Source organism: Sitophilus oryzae, unplaced genomic scaffold (genome assembly GCF_002938485.1).
Source record: "Sitophilus oryzae breed Bouriz unplaced genomic scaffold, Soryzae_2.0 scaffold_172_pilon_pilon, whole genome shotgun sequence".
Lineage (NCBI taxonomy): Eukaryota > Metazoa > Arthropoda > Insecta > Coleoptera > Curculionidae > Sitophilus > Sitophilus oryzae.
The window spans coordinates 9,240,790-9,257,917 of NW_022146424.1; the positions used below are offsets into that span (position 1 = coordinate 9,240,790).

The 17,128-nt window shown below is 31.9% G+C and overlaps 2 protein-coding genes across 7 annotated transcripts in view; one reads left to right on the plus strand and one right to left on the minus strand.

The window, feature by feature from the left end:
- The window catches only part of LOC115881693 (GTPase-activating protein CdGAPr), a 128,640-nt gene that overhangs the window by 87,423 nt on the left and 24,089 nt on the right, over positions 1-17,128 (plus strand). For all 6 annotated transcript variants that reach the window (XR_004050069.1, XM_030899292.1, XM_030899290.1 and 3 more), the window contains 4 exons: positions 3,135-3,323; positions 3,431-3,615; positions 4,671-4,916; positions 10,793-10,924. Coding sequence is in view for 5 of the 6 variants with exons in the window: in XM_030899292.1 (XP_030755152.1) it covers positions 3,135-3,323; positions 3,431-3,615; positions 4,671-4,916; positions 10,793-10,924 (752 nt within the window). In the remaining variant the exon portion in view is untranslated. The remainder of the gene's footprint in view (positions 1-3,134; positions 3,324-3,430; positions 3,616-4,670; positions 4,917-10,792; positions 10,925-17,128) is intronic.
- LOC115881694 lies at positions 11,340-16,977 on the minus strand. The gene is made up of 2 exons (XM_030899295.1): positions 16,658-16,977; positions 11,340-12,069 (listed from the first exon to the last, which is right to left on the minus strand). The coding sequence occupies exons 1-2, from the start codon at positions 16,725-16,727 to the stop codon at positions 11,615-11,617; spliced, it is 525 nt and encodes a 174-aa protein (XP_030755155.1). The 5' UTR covers positions 16,728-16,977; the 3' UTR covers positions 11,340-11,614.

Here is a 17,128-nt window from a genome sequence, read left to right on the forward strand (position 1 = left end):
GAATTTGTCATCACGACAATAACTATGGCCGCTATGACTTTTTTATAGTTGGCCTTCAAAGGAGCATGGCCTTTCTATGGTCCACCCACCTTATTTATCTCGGATTCTGTGTGTTCCATACACACCTCCAATCTTTCATAAATATATAAACATCACAACATTTTTTTTTGACCACCTACTTGCCGCCATTCTTTGACTTGAACGCTTGGTTAAATCGTGTTATACAATAGTCAACTGAGACACGAATCAACTCATATGATTTGTTGAGTTTAGACAGTTATTACATTCAAAATTTAATAGACGGATTTTTTAGTTTTTTAATAAAAGCTTATTTAATTTGCACTTTGACAAATCTTTTTTGGGCGTGGTCACGGAACAAAATGTTTTCGAAAAAACATTTTGCACCTCCAAAGTATTGTACCACGCGCCGTCACTGCATGGAATATCGACGACGCCAATCCAGAGCAAGTCAGCATTCCTTGAATTTTGACGTCTGGTACTGATCAGATTACTGCACCTATTTATTTAATACGGGCATGGGAATATACCGGGCGCGTCTCAAAAGTGGCTCACCCCTATAACTTTTTTATTTTTTCAGATAAAAAAACGAGATTTGGTATGTTAGTATATGACATAAATTAGAATTGATTGACGTTTTCAATTGTTTTCGGTCACTTCCTGTTTCACCGGAAATGACTACAACTTTTGATTTTTAAATGGCACCCTCGGCATTTTTTTACTTTATTCGATAAAAAGTAACATTCTGAATAGAATGCCATATCACATGTCAACTTTTGATATTTTCGCTTAAAACAAAATTGTATTTTAAATTTCAATCTTGAGGGCCATGGCCCATGGCAGTGTTAAAAATACTAATTTTTAATCGAGGAGCCTTGGAAAATAGATTTGATCTTCTAATGTTTTTAGTGTCTTATCCTGGCCGGTTAAAAGATGCCCAAATCGTATTTTTAATCATATCTCAATTTTTTCAAATGGAACGAGGGTGGCTCATTAGTATATTTGAAAAAAGCATAATTTGATACCACACACTTGGTGTTTCCAGTCAACTTGTTATGAATCGCGTGTTGCAATTTCAAATAAACCATATGCAAAAATATCAAAAGTTGACATATGATATGTCATTCTATTCCGAGTGTCATTTTCTATCGAATAAAGTAACAACATACCGAGGTTGTCATTTAGAAATCAAAAGTTGTCGTTTCCGGCAAAACCGCAAGTGACCGAAAACAATTGAATACGTCAATCAATCCCAATTTATGTCATATATTAACATACCAAATATCGTTTTTTTATCTGAAAAAATAAAAAAGTTATAGGGTGAGCCACTTTTGAGACGCATCCTGTATAAAAGATATTACTAACCATATACATTGATTTTTTTACCTAACATATACAAGCAAAATGTAAAAAACTTTGAATTTCATGACCAAAAAAAACTTGCATATCTAATAATGTAAACATAATGAAAATTTAATTTTATGCAATAAAATACATCAACAAATAACGGTGTTTATTTTGAAATATATATATATATTATTGTATGTGTCTTTTTTAATCATATAATTTATTTTGAATGTGAAAGTTTGTATTCGTCTGATTTATGTGTACCTATATAATTCTTTAAGCTAACAGGATTTTTTTTTAGTAAATTATAAATGGGAGCTTTTCAATTAAAGTATTTTTTTAATTGTAATAAATCTTAGTAAATGCTAATAAGGTGACTGACCCTATACATTAAAGATACTTATAAATATTCAAGTATTTAAATTATCTTATAAAAATTAGCTGACAAAAAATTCACTGTTAAAAACCAGAAATTATCAAAACCAAGGTTTATATTAATAATATTAACGTTGGTTAGGAATAAGAATAAATATTGATAATAAAGCATGGGACATGGAAACCATACACATTTTTAAAATTTTTTAAAAAATGTGTAGTTTTCTTTACTTGTAAAGAAAAAAGCCTAATAGTTAATAACTAATTATACCGTGCTGGCAACTGTTACTTTTGGGTCGGCATTTACAAGTGTGGAAGTAAATCGCATAGGGATCTTATTAAGTCGGAGTGAGAGAAATGCGACCGACCGACGAGACGCGCGACGGTGTGCTGTTGCGGCGTTGCCGATACGCCTTTCCCTATCAAGTAAAGTAAAATCACGATCGCAAACCGCTTATTTTTAAAAGACTTTTTTTTTCAAGAGATAGCTAGATATAATCATTAGACATGTTTCTGAGCATCTGAAATGGAATTATAAGAATATCGTGAGGGTGTCATTTTTTTTATAACGAGAAAACGTCAGTAATCGCAATAATTTAAAAACTCAACTTTTTAACACATAACAGGCCGTAACTCAAGAACCACTTTAAATATTGAAACTTTTTTTTATTTTCAAGATCGGATATTTTACAATATGTTTACATAAGAAAAATTCGATAATGTTGTTTTTTCCATTCAAAAATTGTAAACAATCCATGCATTTACTTTTAGAGCATAGCAATTTTCAGCAATCGTGTAATTTTTTTATTGATAAAGATTTTCACATACTGTCTACAAAGAAAATACAGCAGAAATATTAACTAAGTTCTTGAAAAAACTACAATCTATTATTTTTAATAGATTCCGAGATATCGATTTTTCAATAGAGTTCTAATAGCGCGACCACTATCGAACACCCACCCAATTCCACTTTTTTTTACCAAAAATGCAAGTGTTTCTAGCTTGCACTTAAAAAAATTTAAGCTATAGGGAAAATTATAACGACTCGTTAATAAATAAACAAATTAAGTATCACAAGACGTAATTAAATCGTGAAGCGTTCATGACGTACATCTTTCCCTAGAACTTTAAGTACTGACAAAGGTATTGATTGGGTCGCCCGGTCAACTGCGACAAATCTGCTATAGAGTACAATGCGTTTATGCTTCCACGTCTCTTAGCGATGTGCACAGTTTCTCGGTTTATTTCATACGTTTGGCAACGTGTTTACTGTCCTCTCTTTGTTCAGTACATTATAAACGCATTGTACTCTTCTTACATACGGAAATCTCGACCCAAGATTAACCTTTGCCAGCCCTTAGTATAACTAATTTAGGTATTTTAAATATTTTCAGCAAATATTGGCCATGTATCTGGAACGGCTAAGTCAAATAGCAGACAATTCGGTGAACTGCGGTCCAGTTCTGAACTGGCTTCAGATGGACAATAAGGGACATCGGCTGTTAGTACCTAGCGAAGAAAGTCGCAGCATCAACACTCCCGCAGTAGCTGCAGCTTACAGCGTTCGAAGATACGTCTCTCAGGTAATTATTAGTAACTATGGCCATTCGACCTTTCCTGTATTTTTTAGAATAATTAAAGATCGTTGTTTTTTAGAAGATTTTATTCAATTTTTTGTCCTTTGTTTTAGGCAAGGGACGAGTTAAATTTGGAAGTGGGTGACATGATATCCGTCATTGACATGGCCAGCCCCGGAGAATCGATGTGGTGGAGGGGCAAGAGGGGATTTCAGGTGGGTTTTTTCCCGCAACACTGCGTGCACATCATCGGAGATAAGGTGCCGAGAAATATGCCTCTCCCACCTCCAGTTGTCGGGTATGTCAAAGAAATGTCAGGAATACAATGTCCTACAATACTCTTTCAGAATCTAGAATCATTGTGATGCAAATATACGGTAATCGCAAAACATTTTCCGATGCACGTCATCAATCATCGAAATTGACACTAAAACCTATAAATCTGACTAAATGAAATTTTGGCAAAAATGTTTAAATTTGTTGTATAATTTAAGATACCGAGCAGTTCTTCATTTTACTTTATAGAGCAAGTGCTTGTAACAGATATTTTATTTAGATTAAATATGCAAAAATTAGTTTAAAGCGGTTTTTATTATTGCCAAGTTAGTTACATTGCGCCGCGATCGACAACGTTGTCCTTTATTATTTGACAATTATCATGTCAGTCATTCTTTCGTATATCATTGTGTTGTTGTTGAAACCTTGGGAATAATTCTCGTTTTTTGTCTATTTTTGTAGTCTTTTTTTTAATTGTACTTTTAAGCATAAACAGTTCTTTTAAGAACTAAATTTTCGAGTTTTTGCATTTCTTGAAATTGTGTGTTAAAAATATGCCGAAGCGTTTAAACAATCGAAGCAAAAAGCTTGTAGATTTCCTGATAAACTATTTTGAACTAGAACGTGACAATAAAGGTCCTTTATTATCCTTCACTGCTGTCAGAGAATTAAGTTTGATTGGTAAGCATGTTATACCACTTTTAAAGTTATTTCTACTTATTTCGATTTGTAGCGATTAGTTGCTGCCTTAAATTTAAATATTTCCACTGAATGTTAGTGACTACTGTTAATAAATACATCAATTACTAAAATAGTAATTATTAAATTAAAAATAAAACGTACAAATCTTTAAAAAAAAGATATAATAAATATATAGTTTCTCAATTTTACATTAAGATTCATCTCATAAATACATCACAATCTGGCAGCGTTGTCGCCATCGCTTGTCACTCAAAGTTGATCACGTGCATCGGAAATTGTTTTGCGATTACTTTATATAATTTTGTTAACCTTAAAGACAATGTCAGTCCCAGAAGATATTTTATTTCGCTAGTATATTCTTATTTTTCTGCGCAGATCGTTGGCGCTGACCACAGTCAAACCGGTTCTGCGCAGGCACGGCAAGTTGGTGACCTTTTTCCGCGGCTTCCTATTGAACAGGCCGTCGCGGCGTCGCCTCAAGCAGAGCGGCATCCTCAGAGAGCGGGTGTTCGGCTGCGACTTGGGCGAGCACCTGCTGAACTCGGGCAAGGCCGTACCCACCGTGCTCAAGAGCTGCGCGGAGTTCATCGAGGCCAAAGGCATCGTCGACGGCATTTACAGGTGGGTTTGGTTTTATATCGAAACATTTCGTTGGTGATTGCTAAATGTTGGTTTTTGTGAACAGTGATAAAAAGTACTTGTATAATTTATAAAGATATAATTGAATACAAAGCGGGGAATTACTAGATTTAAATTTCAGTGAAGAATATGGTTACTTTAAAATATTATAGGTATAATCTGTAAAAATATGTATACCGGGTGTTGGGTTGGTTGGCTCAAAAGTGCTTCACCACTATACTTTTTTTTTAAAAATACAAAAACAATATTTTAAATAGTTTTTTCCGACTTCCGGACGACGGAAAGAGACATACTTCCAGAAACGTTAAGTATTTTTTGTCCGTTAGGCAAAGTTTTTTTATTAGTAAACCACTGCTGACAATTAGTCTCCATTGAATTAACGCCCAGCAGTGTTTACAAAAAATAACTATTTAGGATTTTTTGGACACATTATTCATAAAAAAAATTCTTCCGAATATGTTCATGAGGCACTCTCGTTCCGTTTGAAAACATTGAGATATGATTAAAAATACGATTTGGGCATCTTTTAGGATAAGACACGAAAAAATTAGAAGATCAAATCTATTTTTCCAAGGCTTCTTGATTAAAAATTAGTTGTTTTAATATAGCCATGGCACTCTAGATTTAAATTTAAAATACGATTTTTTTAAGCAAGAATGTCAAAAGTTGACATGTGATATGTCATTCTATTCAGAAGGTTATTTTTATTGAATAAAGTTAAAATAGTACCGAGAGTGCCACTTAAAGATCAAAAGTTGTAAGTAGTAATTTCCGGTACAACAGGAAGTGTCCGTAAACAATTGAATACGTCAATCAATCCCGATTTTTGTCATTACTAACTTACCAAATCTCGTTTATTTATCTGAAAAAAAAAATTAAAAAAACATGTTATTGAGCTACTTTTGGAAGACACCCGGAATATATCATGATTACGATTATATTGAATCTGAATTATAACTGAACAAAACGCTATGACCTTTATGGCTTTATGGCTACTTTTATGATGTTAATATAATTTTTAAAAATAGCTCAGATATAATTATTGATGTAGTTATTTAAATCATTTTCAAAGTAGTTCTTATTTAAGCTAATCTGAAATTAAATAAAATAAATGTATCACTTTATTGCAGAGGTGTAATAAGTTTATTCAATGAAGACGTATTTGCTGTGATGATTCACGCAACAGTAGAGTAATATAAGAGAAATCCCACCTAATTTTCATGTAATAAATAAAGTTGCATTAATTACAGGAATTTCTTGTTTTACACGGTATATACGTAGTGTCGTTTATACGTGGTTGCACGTTTGACCAGGGGCGGACACAGAAATTTTAGGGGGGGGGCGAATAAAAAATAATGTAGAATATGCTTTTAGAGTGCTATTTACCCATTATTAACCCAAAAGTCGAATATTTAACCCAATCTATAGATTTTAGGGGGGCCCGGGGCCCTATGAGCCCCCCCTCTGTATCCGCCACTGCGTTTGACAACTATTCAAGATCGCTTTAATGTAAGTCAAGAACACAAGTGTAAGCCAAGAACGCTTTTTACTAATTTTTAGAAAATATATAAATTCGTTAACAAATTATAATAGAAAAAAACTTAATTCTGATAGCAGAACTCATAAAAAACATGATACTTAATCACTAAAACCTACTATACTCTGTTTTACGACTCAGGTAAGTAAAAGTTCGACAGACGATGACAGAAAATAGGCAGATGACGTCCATACCAATCCATTTATTTTATTAAAAAAATATGTTAGTATTTTTTAAGTTAACTATGGATGGATTTATATATAAACCTGTCATGCGTCGTGTCTTGTTGTTTTTAACCAGTCTTATTGGTTTATTTAAAAAAATGACAGATCATATTTCCACATGATTTGAGTGACGGAACGATGAACGACGCACGCAAGCAGATGTCTATGAACTCGACTTAAGAATTTTGAGACTTGTCAAACTCTTACCAAATTATAGGTTATAATTGTTGTGTCAAATTATGTCAAATAATGTTGTAAATATTTGCCAATTGCTTTTGCATTTTGGTTGGTGTTATTACATGCGTTTCGTGTTTCTAAAGTTAAGTTGAGAAAAAATCGAGGGAAAATTAACTGTAGACCCAGAGCATACTTTATATTCGGTGCCCAGAAAGTTGTACTCAAAGTACAAATTTAATAAATTAATTTAGGTTTCAACATAGACATGTATAAAAGATAGAGGTAACCATCTACATTAATTGGTTTTGACCCAATATACATATAAAAGCAAAATGTAAATAATTCGTGTCTTTAGCTACAGTTTGATTTGGCCATCAGGCTTTACATAATTCCTTTGATGTTTGCAAGTCGGTATACACTGATTCATATACTGAGATTGATGTTTGAATATGATATATAGGTTCTCAAAAATGTGATAAAAATGTGAAAATAATAACGGTGTGTTTTTACTTGTTTAATTTTTCATAAAGAATATTTCGTCCTATTGCTGCCAAAAGTCACTAACTAACATTTTTCCGAACAACCAAATTCAATCACTAACTATGTTTTGAATCGGAGAATCGATTGCAAAAGTCATTAACTACGATTTCTGGCTATTTATGTTTTATTTTAATACCGAATAGTTACTAATATCTGACAAACGAATCTAAAACAGCGGAAGGAATTCGGGCAAAAAAAGTCGATGTTGTCACGTTGAATTATAGAAAAGCAAAGTTGCTCGATATTACCTATAAATTGAATATATTTTAGTTCATTTCAGCATACATATATATGCTAATATGTTGACGTAGTTCTTATTGTAATAATGTATATTTATCTAATTAACAGTTTTCGTTCATTTTGCCTATTATAAAAGGTAAAGTATTTCCTTAAGATAGTGTCCGCTTAGGGTAAGCTGGCAACGCTGACAAAATTCATCATGGCATCCCGGATTCAACCAGTCTGATTGGTCGAGATTCTCGCACGTCTTTCCGCCATTACCCCCAACTTTATGCCCCTCTCTAGGAATAGTAGAAACCATAGACTTAAAATAAAATATAGACTGAGCATCTCATTCATAAATAGCTGGAACATGCGGTCAGACAATGTCTTGTTATTGTTGTGTTATTGTTTTAGGTTATAACGAGTGCGACACGAGCGATAGATAGGTTGTCTCTGTCGTAACGGTCGTTCCCTGACGACTCTGCCGAGAAACACAACACTGTCTTTCATTTCTCAAGTACACCTGAACTCTCCGTATCATAGCCGGGTAATTTTTTTTATTTTAATGAAGATATAATTAAATTAAAAATATATCGTATTTAAACTTTTTTATTTATTTTTATTAAGATGTATAACAGGTTTTTTGAATAAAAGTTTAGAAAAAACGTCTTAGAGTCCAAAAAGGATAAAAATAATAAAATACACGTTATAGAAGAAATTTTATAATCGAAATTACGTAATTTTTGAAATTAATAATAAATTATTAATTTTAGTCAAACATTTACAACCCCTAATATTAATCAAAACAGGATCTATTCCACAGATATACTAGAATCGGCGACAGGTATATTTCTACTTTATTCTATAGAAAATGACACTCTGAATAGAATGACATATCATATGTCAACTTTTGACATTTTCGCATATGGTTTAATTGTAATTGTAACACGCGGTTCATAACGACAATTTGACTCGAAATACCAAGTGTGTGGTATCAATATATTCATAAAAAATGCTTTTTCCAAATATGCTAATGAGTCACCCTTGTTCCATTTGAAAAAATTGACATATGTATGATTAAAAATACGATTTGTACATCTTTTAACCGGCCTAGACAAGACACGAAACCCATTAGACGATCAAAACTATTTTTCCAAGGCTCCTTGATTAAAAATAGTGTTTTTAATAACACCATGGCACCCTGGATTGAAATATAAAATACGATTTGTTTTTAAGCGACAATGTCAAAAGTTGACATATGATATGTCATTCTATTCAGAGTCATTTTTTATCGATACTTACTCGATGGTGCCTTTAAAAATCAAAAGATGTAATCATTTCGGTGAAACAGGAAGAGACCAAAAACAATTGAATACGTCAATAAATCCTAATTTATGTCATATACCTACTAACATACAAATCTGTTTTTTTTTTATCTGAAAAAATAAAAAAGTTATAGGGGTGAGCCACTTTTGAGACGACCCGGTATATTAAAAAATATTGTTTCATAATGTAATATCATTTTAAAATTCTTGTATGTTATTTTAGATTCTGAAGATAATTTTAGAATAAACCGGAATATATTTTTAATAAAAACATTATTAATTATTAACAGGGTTATAATTATGATTTTGTTACAATGTAAGTAAGTAAATAATGTAATGTAAGAGAAAAAATTCAGATTTTACATTTTACTAAAATATTATCTAAATAAGCGCCTTTCTACAACAACGCCACTGACTCCCAATGGGTAAATTGAGAGTTGCCTACCGGTCAAAAGTCGTTTCAAGACTTAAATGGATTATTTAAGTCAAATTTCTTGCAAATTTGGCACTGGCGAACCATATTTTATAGTTCTTGAACAGAAAAAGTCAATAAAATAAACACTTAAGCACTACAAGCTAAGAAAATGCGTTAATACAGCCGGGGAGATAGCGGCAACAAAGCTTTACCGCACACGTGCGACACGTACTACAAGGTAATAAATGAATGAATAGGCTCCCTCGCCTCTAATCGGTGTTGTCATATTGTAAAGAACTTATCCTTTTTAAACAGTATCCGACTTATAATTTAGTAGTATAAGGACTATTTAATACATCTCTGGAATATTAAAACCTACTTTATTAAACTGTAGTATTAATATCTCAATATATGTGTATAACAAGAAAAAAAATATTGATAATATTAAAGACGTGACAACATAGGCTGGCTGAGGAAGGCTCGGTCGACTGTACCCAGAAGTAAACATGTGTACAAAAAAGATTGTTCGACCGCGTTGAGATGTAAATAGTGTAGTCTATATTTTATTTTAAGTCTATGGTAGAAACAGTCACTACTATTGAAAAATCCAGTGGCGGGGTTATTGTATTGTGTTTTATATCTTTAACTTGATTTGTGTTCATTGTAATTAGTACACGCGTTTTATCAAATATTACTATATTTGGCAAATGACTAAACAAAATGTAGGTACATTTAAAGTAAAATAATATTATAAACTTTACTGGAAAATATTATAAAAATTCCTGATATATTTTTATGAAACACCGCACGCTCGTGGATATTTTGTGAATGAAATCGGTCATGATTTTAGAAAATTGCGATCCCCTCACCGTTGCCCCGTTGTTTCAGATCCGTTTGTCAGACTGTAACTATAACATCTTTATGCAATGCAATTCTTCTTTAGACGCATTTTTCTCGGAAGTAATAAAAAGTAAGTTAGTGACTTTTGGCAGCAATGGGACGATTTATAACATTGAAGTTACTTTATAGTTGTCAAATCTTTAATCTTAATATGACATAAAAAATGTCTATACCTCTATGGCGGATTTCATCTCTTCTAAAAAGTCCTATGGGTATTCCCGAGGGGTGTCTCACTCGGGTAAAAAATGTACACGTACTGCTAAAATATCCTTCCACTGCTAAGCGACTGCCAATGACTATGAAGAAGAGTGCCTATGACTGCCATGTAATTATTATAGGCGACTGCCATAAGACTGCCAATGACTGCCAGCGACTGCCAAGTAAATGTACAGGTAATTCCAATAGTGAGACACCCCTCGGGTATTCCGCTATTATAAGAAAATTTTCTTGAGATTAATATGACATATCTTAATACTTAATAAGTGGATACCTACAAAGTTTTGACTTATTTTTTTTAGACTGTCCGGAATCACCTCGAATATTCAAAAACTAAGAAATGCATTCGACGAGGACAGGGTGCCCGATTTATACACTGAAGATATTCTGAAAGATATTCATTCAGTTGCCTCTTTGCTGAAAATGTATTTTAGGTAAGTTTTTTATTATTTACAAGCAACATATTCTAATTTTGTTTCTACATTATATGCCCATGTGATATTTTTTTGTATATTACATAAGAGGGCGCCCATTAATGACTTGGGGGAATCAAGGGGGGGGGGGATTAAGCCGAATCTCACTAAATGTCACGTGGTGTAGAGAGGGGGTTTTGGCAAATATTAGGTAGTTTTTTTTCGCAAAATAGTATAAAAATTTAAAAAGACCCCGTATCTCAGTTGACAGGTAGTTTGTGATATTATACATATCTCAGAAATCGAGCCCATGACATCTATGTCGGTTTTTCTCTATCTAGTCAGGAATTAAGGTTTCTCTGTTAAAACAGACCAATTTCGACCAACCAGTACACTACGTAACTACACTTTACACGTTGAAAATGATACACAATGATTTTATTATAAATGTATTTTTAATAGATTTATGAGTTTCTTTTATACAAAAAATATATAAATGTTTATAAGTCTGATAAGACCTTTCAACATACGACATATTTTACATCTTCTAATCGTCAACAGCTAGATCACTATATGGCTAAATTCATTCAGAAAATTTTAATGTAGAATGTATTCAATATGAGCACATCTATATAGATTCTAATAAAGTAATCTAGGTAATGTTATCACTCTTTTCCCAAGAAAGATCACATTTTTTTCTCAAATCTCACACTATTCATACTCGATACAAATCTCTAATTCAAAATTGAAATACATCCCTTCATCGCAATTCATGAGAAATTTTTCACCCGATTCGAATTTATAGTAACGACTAGAATCCTCCTCATGAGGTAAATAAACAAATTTAATATTGCTATCGCTATTATTTAAAATTATTTCTTCAGAATTTGACACTCCTTTCTCCGTGGATGTCGAGAATATTCTGCTTGGTATCTTCCTAGTCAAGTTTTCTATCACCTCGGTAAAATCTTCATCGCTGTTTTTATTTTCGTTTCTACAGTCAACGTTGTAGTAGAGGTCGCAATTGGCGATGGCGGGGTTGAACAGCATTTTTTCGGGGCAGATTTTGAGAACTTTTCGACCGTAAACGCATCGGTAATATCTGGCGCAGTCGGTGGGATGGGGGAAATGAAGGTCTTCCTCCGTGTCATCGCAAGTGGTTGAAGCTGAAAGTATCAAAATAAAAATATAATTAAAAATATGTCTGTACCTGTGTGGCGGGTTAATTAAAAAAAAATGTCTAGGTTTTCGCCGCTGGAAAAGAGATCTCATATCAGGTTTCATGAGGCAAAGAAAACAAAGAAAAATGCATAAGTATAGTTCATATCAAATAAACTTTTAGTCACGTGATTAAGCTTGACCGGCACAGCGTTTCCCACTTTTACATATTTTTTAATCAAAACAATTTAGGAAACAAAAATAAATTAATTATAAATATTGTATAAACAGATATTATTTACATCAACAAAACTCATCTTCTTGGGGACATAAAAGGCCGTTACTACCGCGTTCCCGTTCAAAATATTTTAATAAAGTTGTGATGAGTTTTTTACGGCTATTAAGCTATCTGGTACATTTCGCACTAAAATAGTTCTAAAAAGAACAATGTTCGACTGCAAGGTCTGGTAATAAACATTTTTAAGCTTAAAGTCTCACAACACTATTTATTTAAACCAAAAACTCGTAATACAAAACTAAAGTAGCAAAACGAATGGCAATGTCAGCAAATAAATAAATAAATGTGGTAACTTGACATTTTTTACAGCAGAGCTACCACCTGAATGCCCAGCGCGGAATTTAAATTCCAGTTAGTCAGCTTGGCGTCGAATATATCCATGGTTGGCAACAATGAATTTAAAAATCGCGCCCTCGATTACCTAACTAAAAGTTTAATTGATATCAAATATACATAAGTGTTTTATAAATATCTTCTCACGCTGCTAAATGTTTAATAAAATTTTAATCTGCTTGATAGGATAAAATAATTTCGGAAATTTCGAGAAGATTGCGAAAAATCGCGCTTAATCTGTTTCTAAGCCCTAATTAGAGATAATAATATTAAATATATTAAATTATTTCCGGATTAAAAAAAAACTACGTCAATATAAACAGACATTTTTATTTGAAAATTGTTATATTTTATTTAAAAAACTACTTAATTATAAACCTATTGTCACTAATATCGTTTATTTCAAATTTATCCAATCACCAAAAAAGTGTTTTATTTTACCTTTGTACTAATTAATAGGTATTTATGATGTCTGTGAGTAATCCCTATACTTTATACAAAAAAAATGTATTAAAGATTAGTTATCAATTGCTCCTAATCTTTAAAATCTAGAATGTCAACTACGTCTAGAAAAAAAACTTAATTACTTTTATTTCTTTTTTTTTCGAATTTGCAATCAGTTCTTTGATATATTATTTTATATTTTTTTTGTCCTTTTTGAATTTTGAAATAAATAGATTTTTATAGAATTTTTATATTTGTATAATGCATTAAAAGTATCAACAGTAAATACAAAGCGATTAAACTGCATTTTATTTAAATATATAATATTATAGTAATAATATTTATTTTAATATTAAAAATAATTGTTTCTTTGGATTATTTAATACAGGTATAAGTTCACTTTTTTGCTAAGTAAATATGCACACTAAGTGACATGCACGTTTGCAAGCCTACATTAAATAATGTTCTTATTTTTTAGATAAACACAAAATCCTTATGACGTACAGTTACATATATTATTTTTTTACGTGTTGCATTTTCATATTTTTATTTCTAACCTTCAATCGAAAATTTTCTAAAATATTTATTTGTTAGTTATCAAACAAAGACACCCTTGATTTGGTTTTTGATTTGATACATTTTTTGATTGATTTTATCATCAGTATTTTTTGAAGTAGTTTTTATTGTATTTTCGAATTCGGTTAATGTTCTCTAAAGCACCGTCTACACGTGAAATTTTACCTGTCAGTTTTGCGTGATAGGTAAAAAGGAAGACCGTAACGTTTTACCTTTCAGGTAAAACGAGTTAAAATAAAAACACTAAATCACCACAATACACCAAAACACTCTTTAATAAGCGACTTTTAAAAATTTAAAATTTGTGCATAGGTTCACAAAGTATAAGTTTATTACAGCTGGGGTTTGGAACCTTTGGTGTTACACAGCAAAATAAAAATAAAACACTAAATCACCACAATACACTAAAACACTTTTACTTTTACACTGGACGCGCGTTTTGCTAACCATGTTAGCATCATCAGCAGATGATTATAAACTAAAGTACAATCTACAAGTTGAGCGTTTATATACTCGCTCAGTGGGCGCCGAGTGGGCGTGGCAAAATCTAGCCAACCGAGTCAGAGCCCACTGAGCGTAACAGTTAGATTTCCGCCACTAGAGTAGTAGGAACAAAGAACTTGCAGGAATTGGACCGTTGTCTCTGTTCATACTATCTTTACATTTATTAAATGATACTACTGATGCTTTCATATGCATCTAATTGCCTGTAATTTGAGACTTGTTTAATTAATTTTAAATTATTAAGATCTATACAATGTTCTATCAACAATATGTTCGGCAACGCAAGATTTATCCGGTCTACCATATCTTATCTGAGCTAAACGTTCTTTATTTCTAGTTAATATTGATCTTCTTGTTTGCCCAACATATTTCTGATTACAATCTTTACAAGAAATTTCATAAATACCCGAACTTTCCAGTGGAGGTGTTTTATCCTTTGGATTACCTAATAATTGTTGTAATTTATTATTAGTACTATACACAAGTTTATAATTGACATTCTTAAAAATTCCTTTTAGACCACGGGATAACTCTCTACAAAAGGTATCGAAATATATTTAGACGTATCTTTCTCCACTTGAAAAGTCGAATTTTCCGAAATCATTAACCTATACCTACGTTATCTAATTAATTTATCAACTAGTGAAGGAGAATATCCATTACACTCAGCTAATGTAATCTCTTTCTATTTCATATCTTTCGTTGGAAAGTGGGAAACTAAGTAATCTATGAACTAAGAAATTTAAACTAGCCATTTTATGTTCAACACTATGATGTGATTCATTAGGAATATATCTGCGTGTGGTCGTATTTTTTCTATAGATATCAAATTCCAGGCAATTATTAGTATTTCTAATAACTAATACATCTAGAAATGTGTTTTTTGTTCCTACTACTCTAGTGGCAGAAATCTAACTGTTATGCTCAGTGAGCTCTGACTCGGTTGGCTAGATTTTGCCACGCCCACTCGGTGCCCACTGAGCGAGTATATAAACGCTCAACTTGTAGATTGTACCTTAGTTTATAATCATCTGCTGATGATGCTAACATGGTTAGCGAAACGCGCGTCCAGTGTAAAAGTAAAAGTGTTTTGGTGTATTGTGGTGATTTAGTGTTTTTATTTTGCTGTGTAACACCAAAGGTTCCAACCCTCAACTGTAAAAACGAGTTAAAAATTATTGCGGTTTAGAAAATAATAAACATGGCTTATTAGAATATTTTGAACGGGAAAGCGGTAGTAACGGCCCTTTATGTCCCTTAAGTGCTGTTAAAAAGGTGAGTTTTGTTGATGTAAGTAATAACTATTTATATATTTATAATTAATTTATTTTTTTTTCCTAAAACATTTTGATTAAGTATGTAAAAGTGGGCAATGCTGTGCCGGTCAAGTTTAATCACGGGACTAAAAGTTTAATTGGTATGAACTTATAGCAAAATAAAACACTAAATCATCACAATACACCAAAACACTTTTACACTGGACGCGCGTTTCGCTAACCATGTTAGCATCATTGCAGCATTGCTGATAATGCCAACATGGTTAGCGAAACGCGCGTCCAGTGTAAAAGTAAAAGTGTTTTAGTGTATTGTAGTGATTTAGTGTTTTATTTTTATTTTGCTGTGTAACACCAAAGGTTCCAACCCCCAACTTTAATAAACTTATACTTTGTGAACCTATGCACAAATTTTAAATTTTTAAAAGTCGCTGTAATATATCTATATTCATTGGCGTAACTACAGGGGTGCCCGGCGGTTCCGCCCCCCCCCCTGGTACTGCTGGGCACCCCCCAGAGAAATCTTGAATTATGACTCTTGGCTACGGTTTAATTTTTATTTGCTTGTGATGTGGTAAAAATGAGGTTTTCTAGTTTTGTTTAGTTAATATTATTTTGTTGTATTCAAAAAATATGTTAATTTTTATTTTTTTAGAAAATTTGTAGGTACTTAAATAGTCTACGGAAACACGGGTTTTGGCCAACAAAAATATTCTTTATTTTTAAAAACAAAAGCCTTAGGCCACCACTGGGCTCAACCCCCCAAGGCTCCCCCCAGGATGAATGGCTAGTTATTTGTAGTAGTTAGTTTTGTTGTAAAACTGACTGATTTCTTATAATTCAGCGTAAGAAAAATGTACATTTTTTTTGTGTACGCGATAGGTTTGACATTTTACCTGAACAGGAAAGTCTGTCAGGTAAAACGTTATGTGTAGAGGAAGCTTAAATGTTTCCAAAATTAATATATATAATTAGGAATTATTATCTTTAATATAAAAGCAATCCAAATTTATAACCCATCTTTTTTCATAAAGAGGTTACTTAATTCAAGCACTTACTCTATAATTAACTTTTACTAATCGAAAATGTATTAACTGATAATAAATATAAACGAAATTGATTTTTATAATTTTATTTTAATAAAAATAACAACATTTTTTGACTTACCTGAACATCTAATTACACACAAAACTAAACCAATAAATATCACAGATCGTTTCATTGCATTGATTCCCATTACTTGGCTAAATATACTTGTACCAGACAACCAATTATCTTTTATTTATTAATTTAATTATAAAATTTTATATTTAAACGAATTAATATAAATAAAAAAATAGTATTTCTAATTTCTATTCAAATTTTGAGTTATTTAATTGAACGAGATCGATAATTTTCGAGTCAATTTTGCGAGTTCAGCAAAAATCTACTCACTGTCTCGTTTTTACTCTGACTGACGTTAACTGCTTCTAGATTAAGTTTTATAACGTGTCTTATCGGTATAACGTCGACGAAATAAACCTATATAGAGTGAATTCTAGCAAATAAAATTTGAGATTTGTCTTGAATTATAACAACAATGGTATTTGTTATTCTTATTCATTTCTTAGAACATTCTAAACTTGGTGCTTGTTTTTT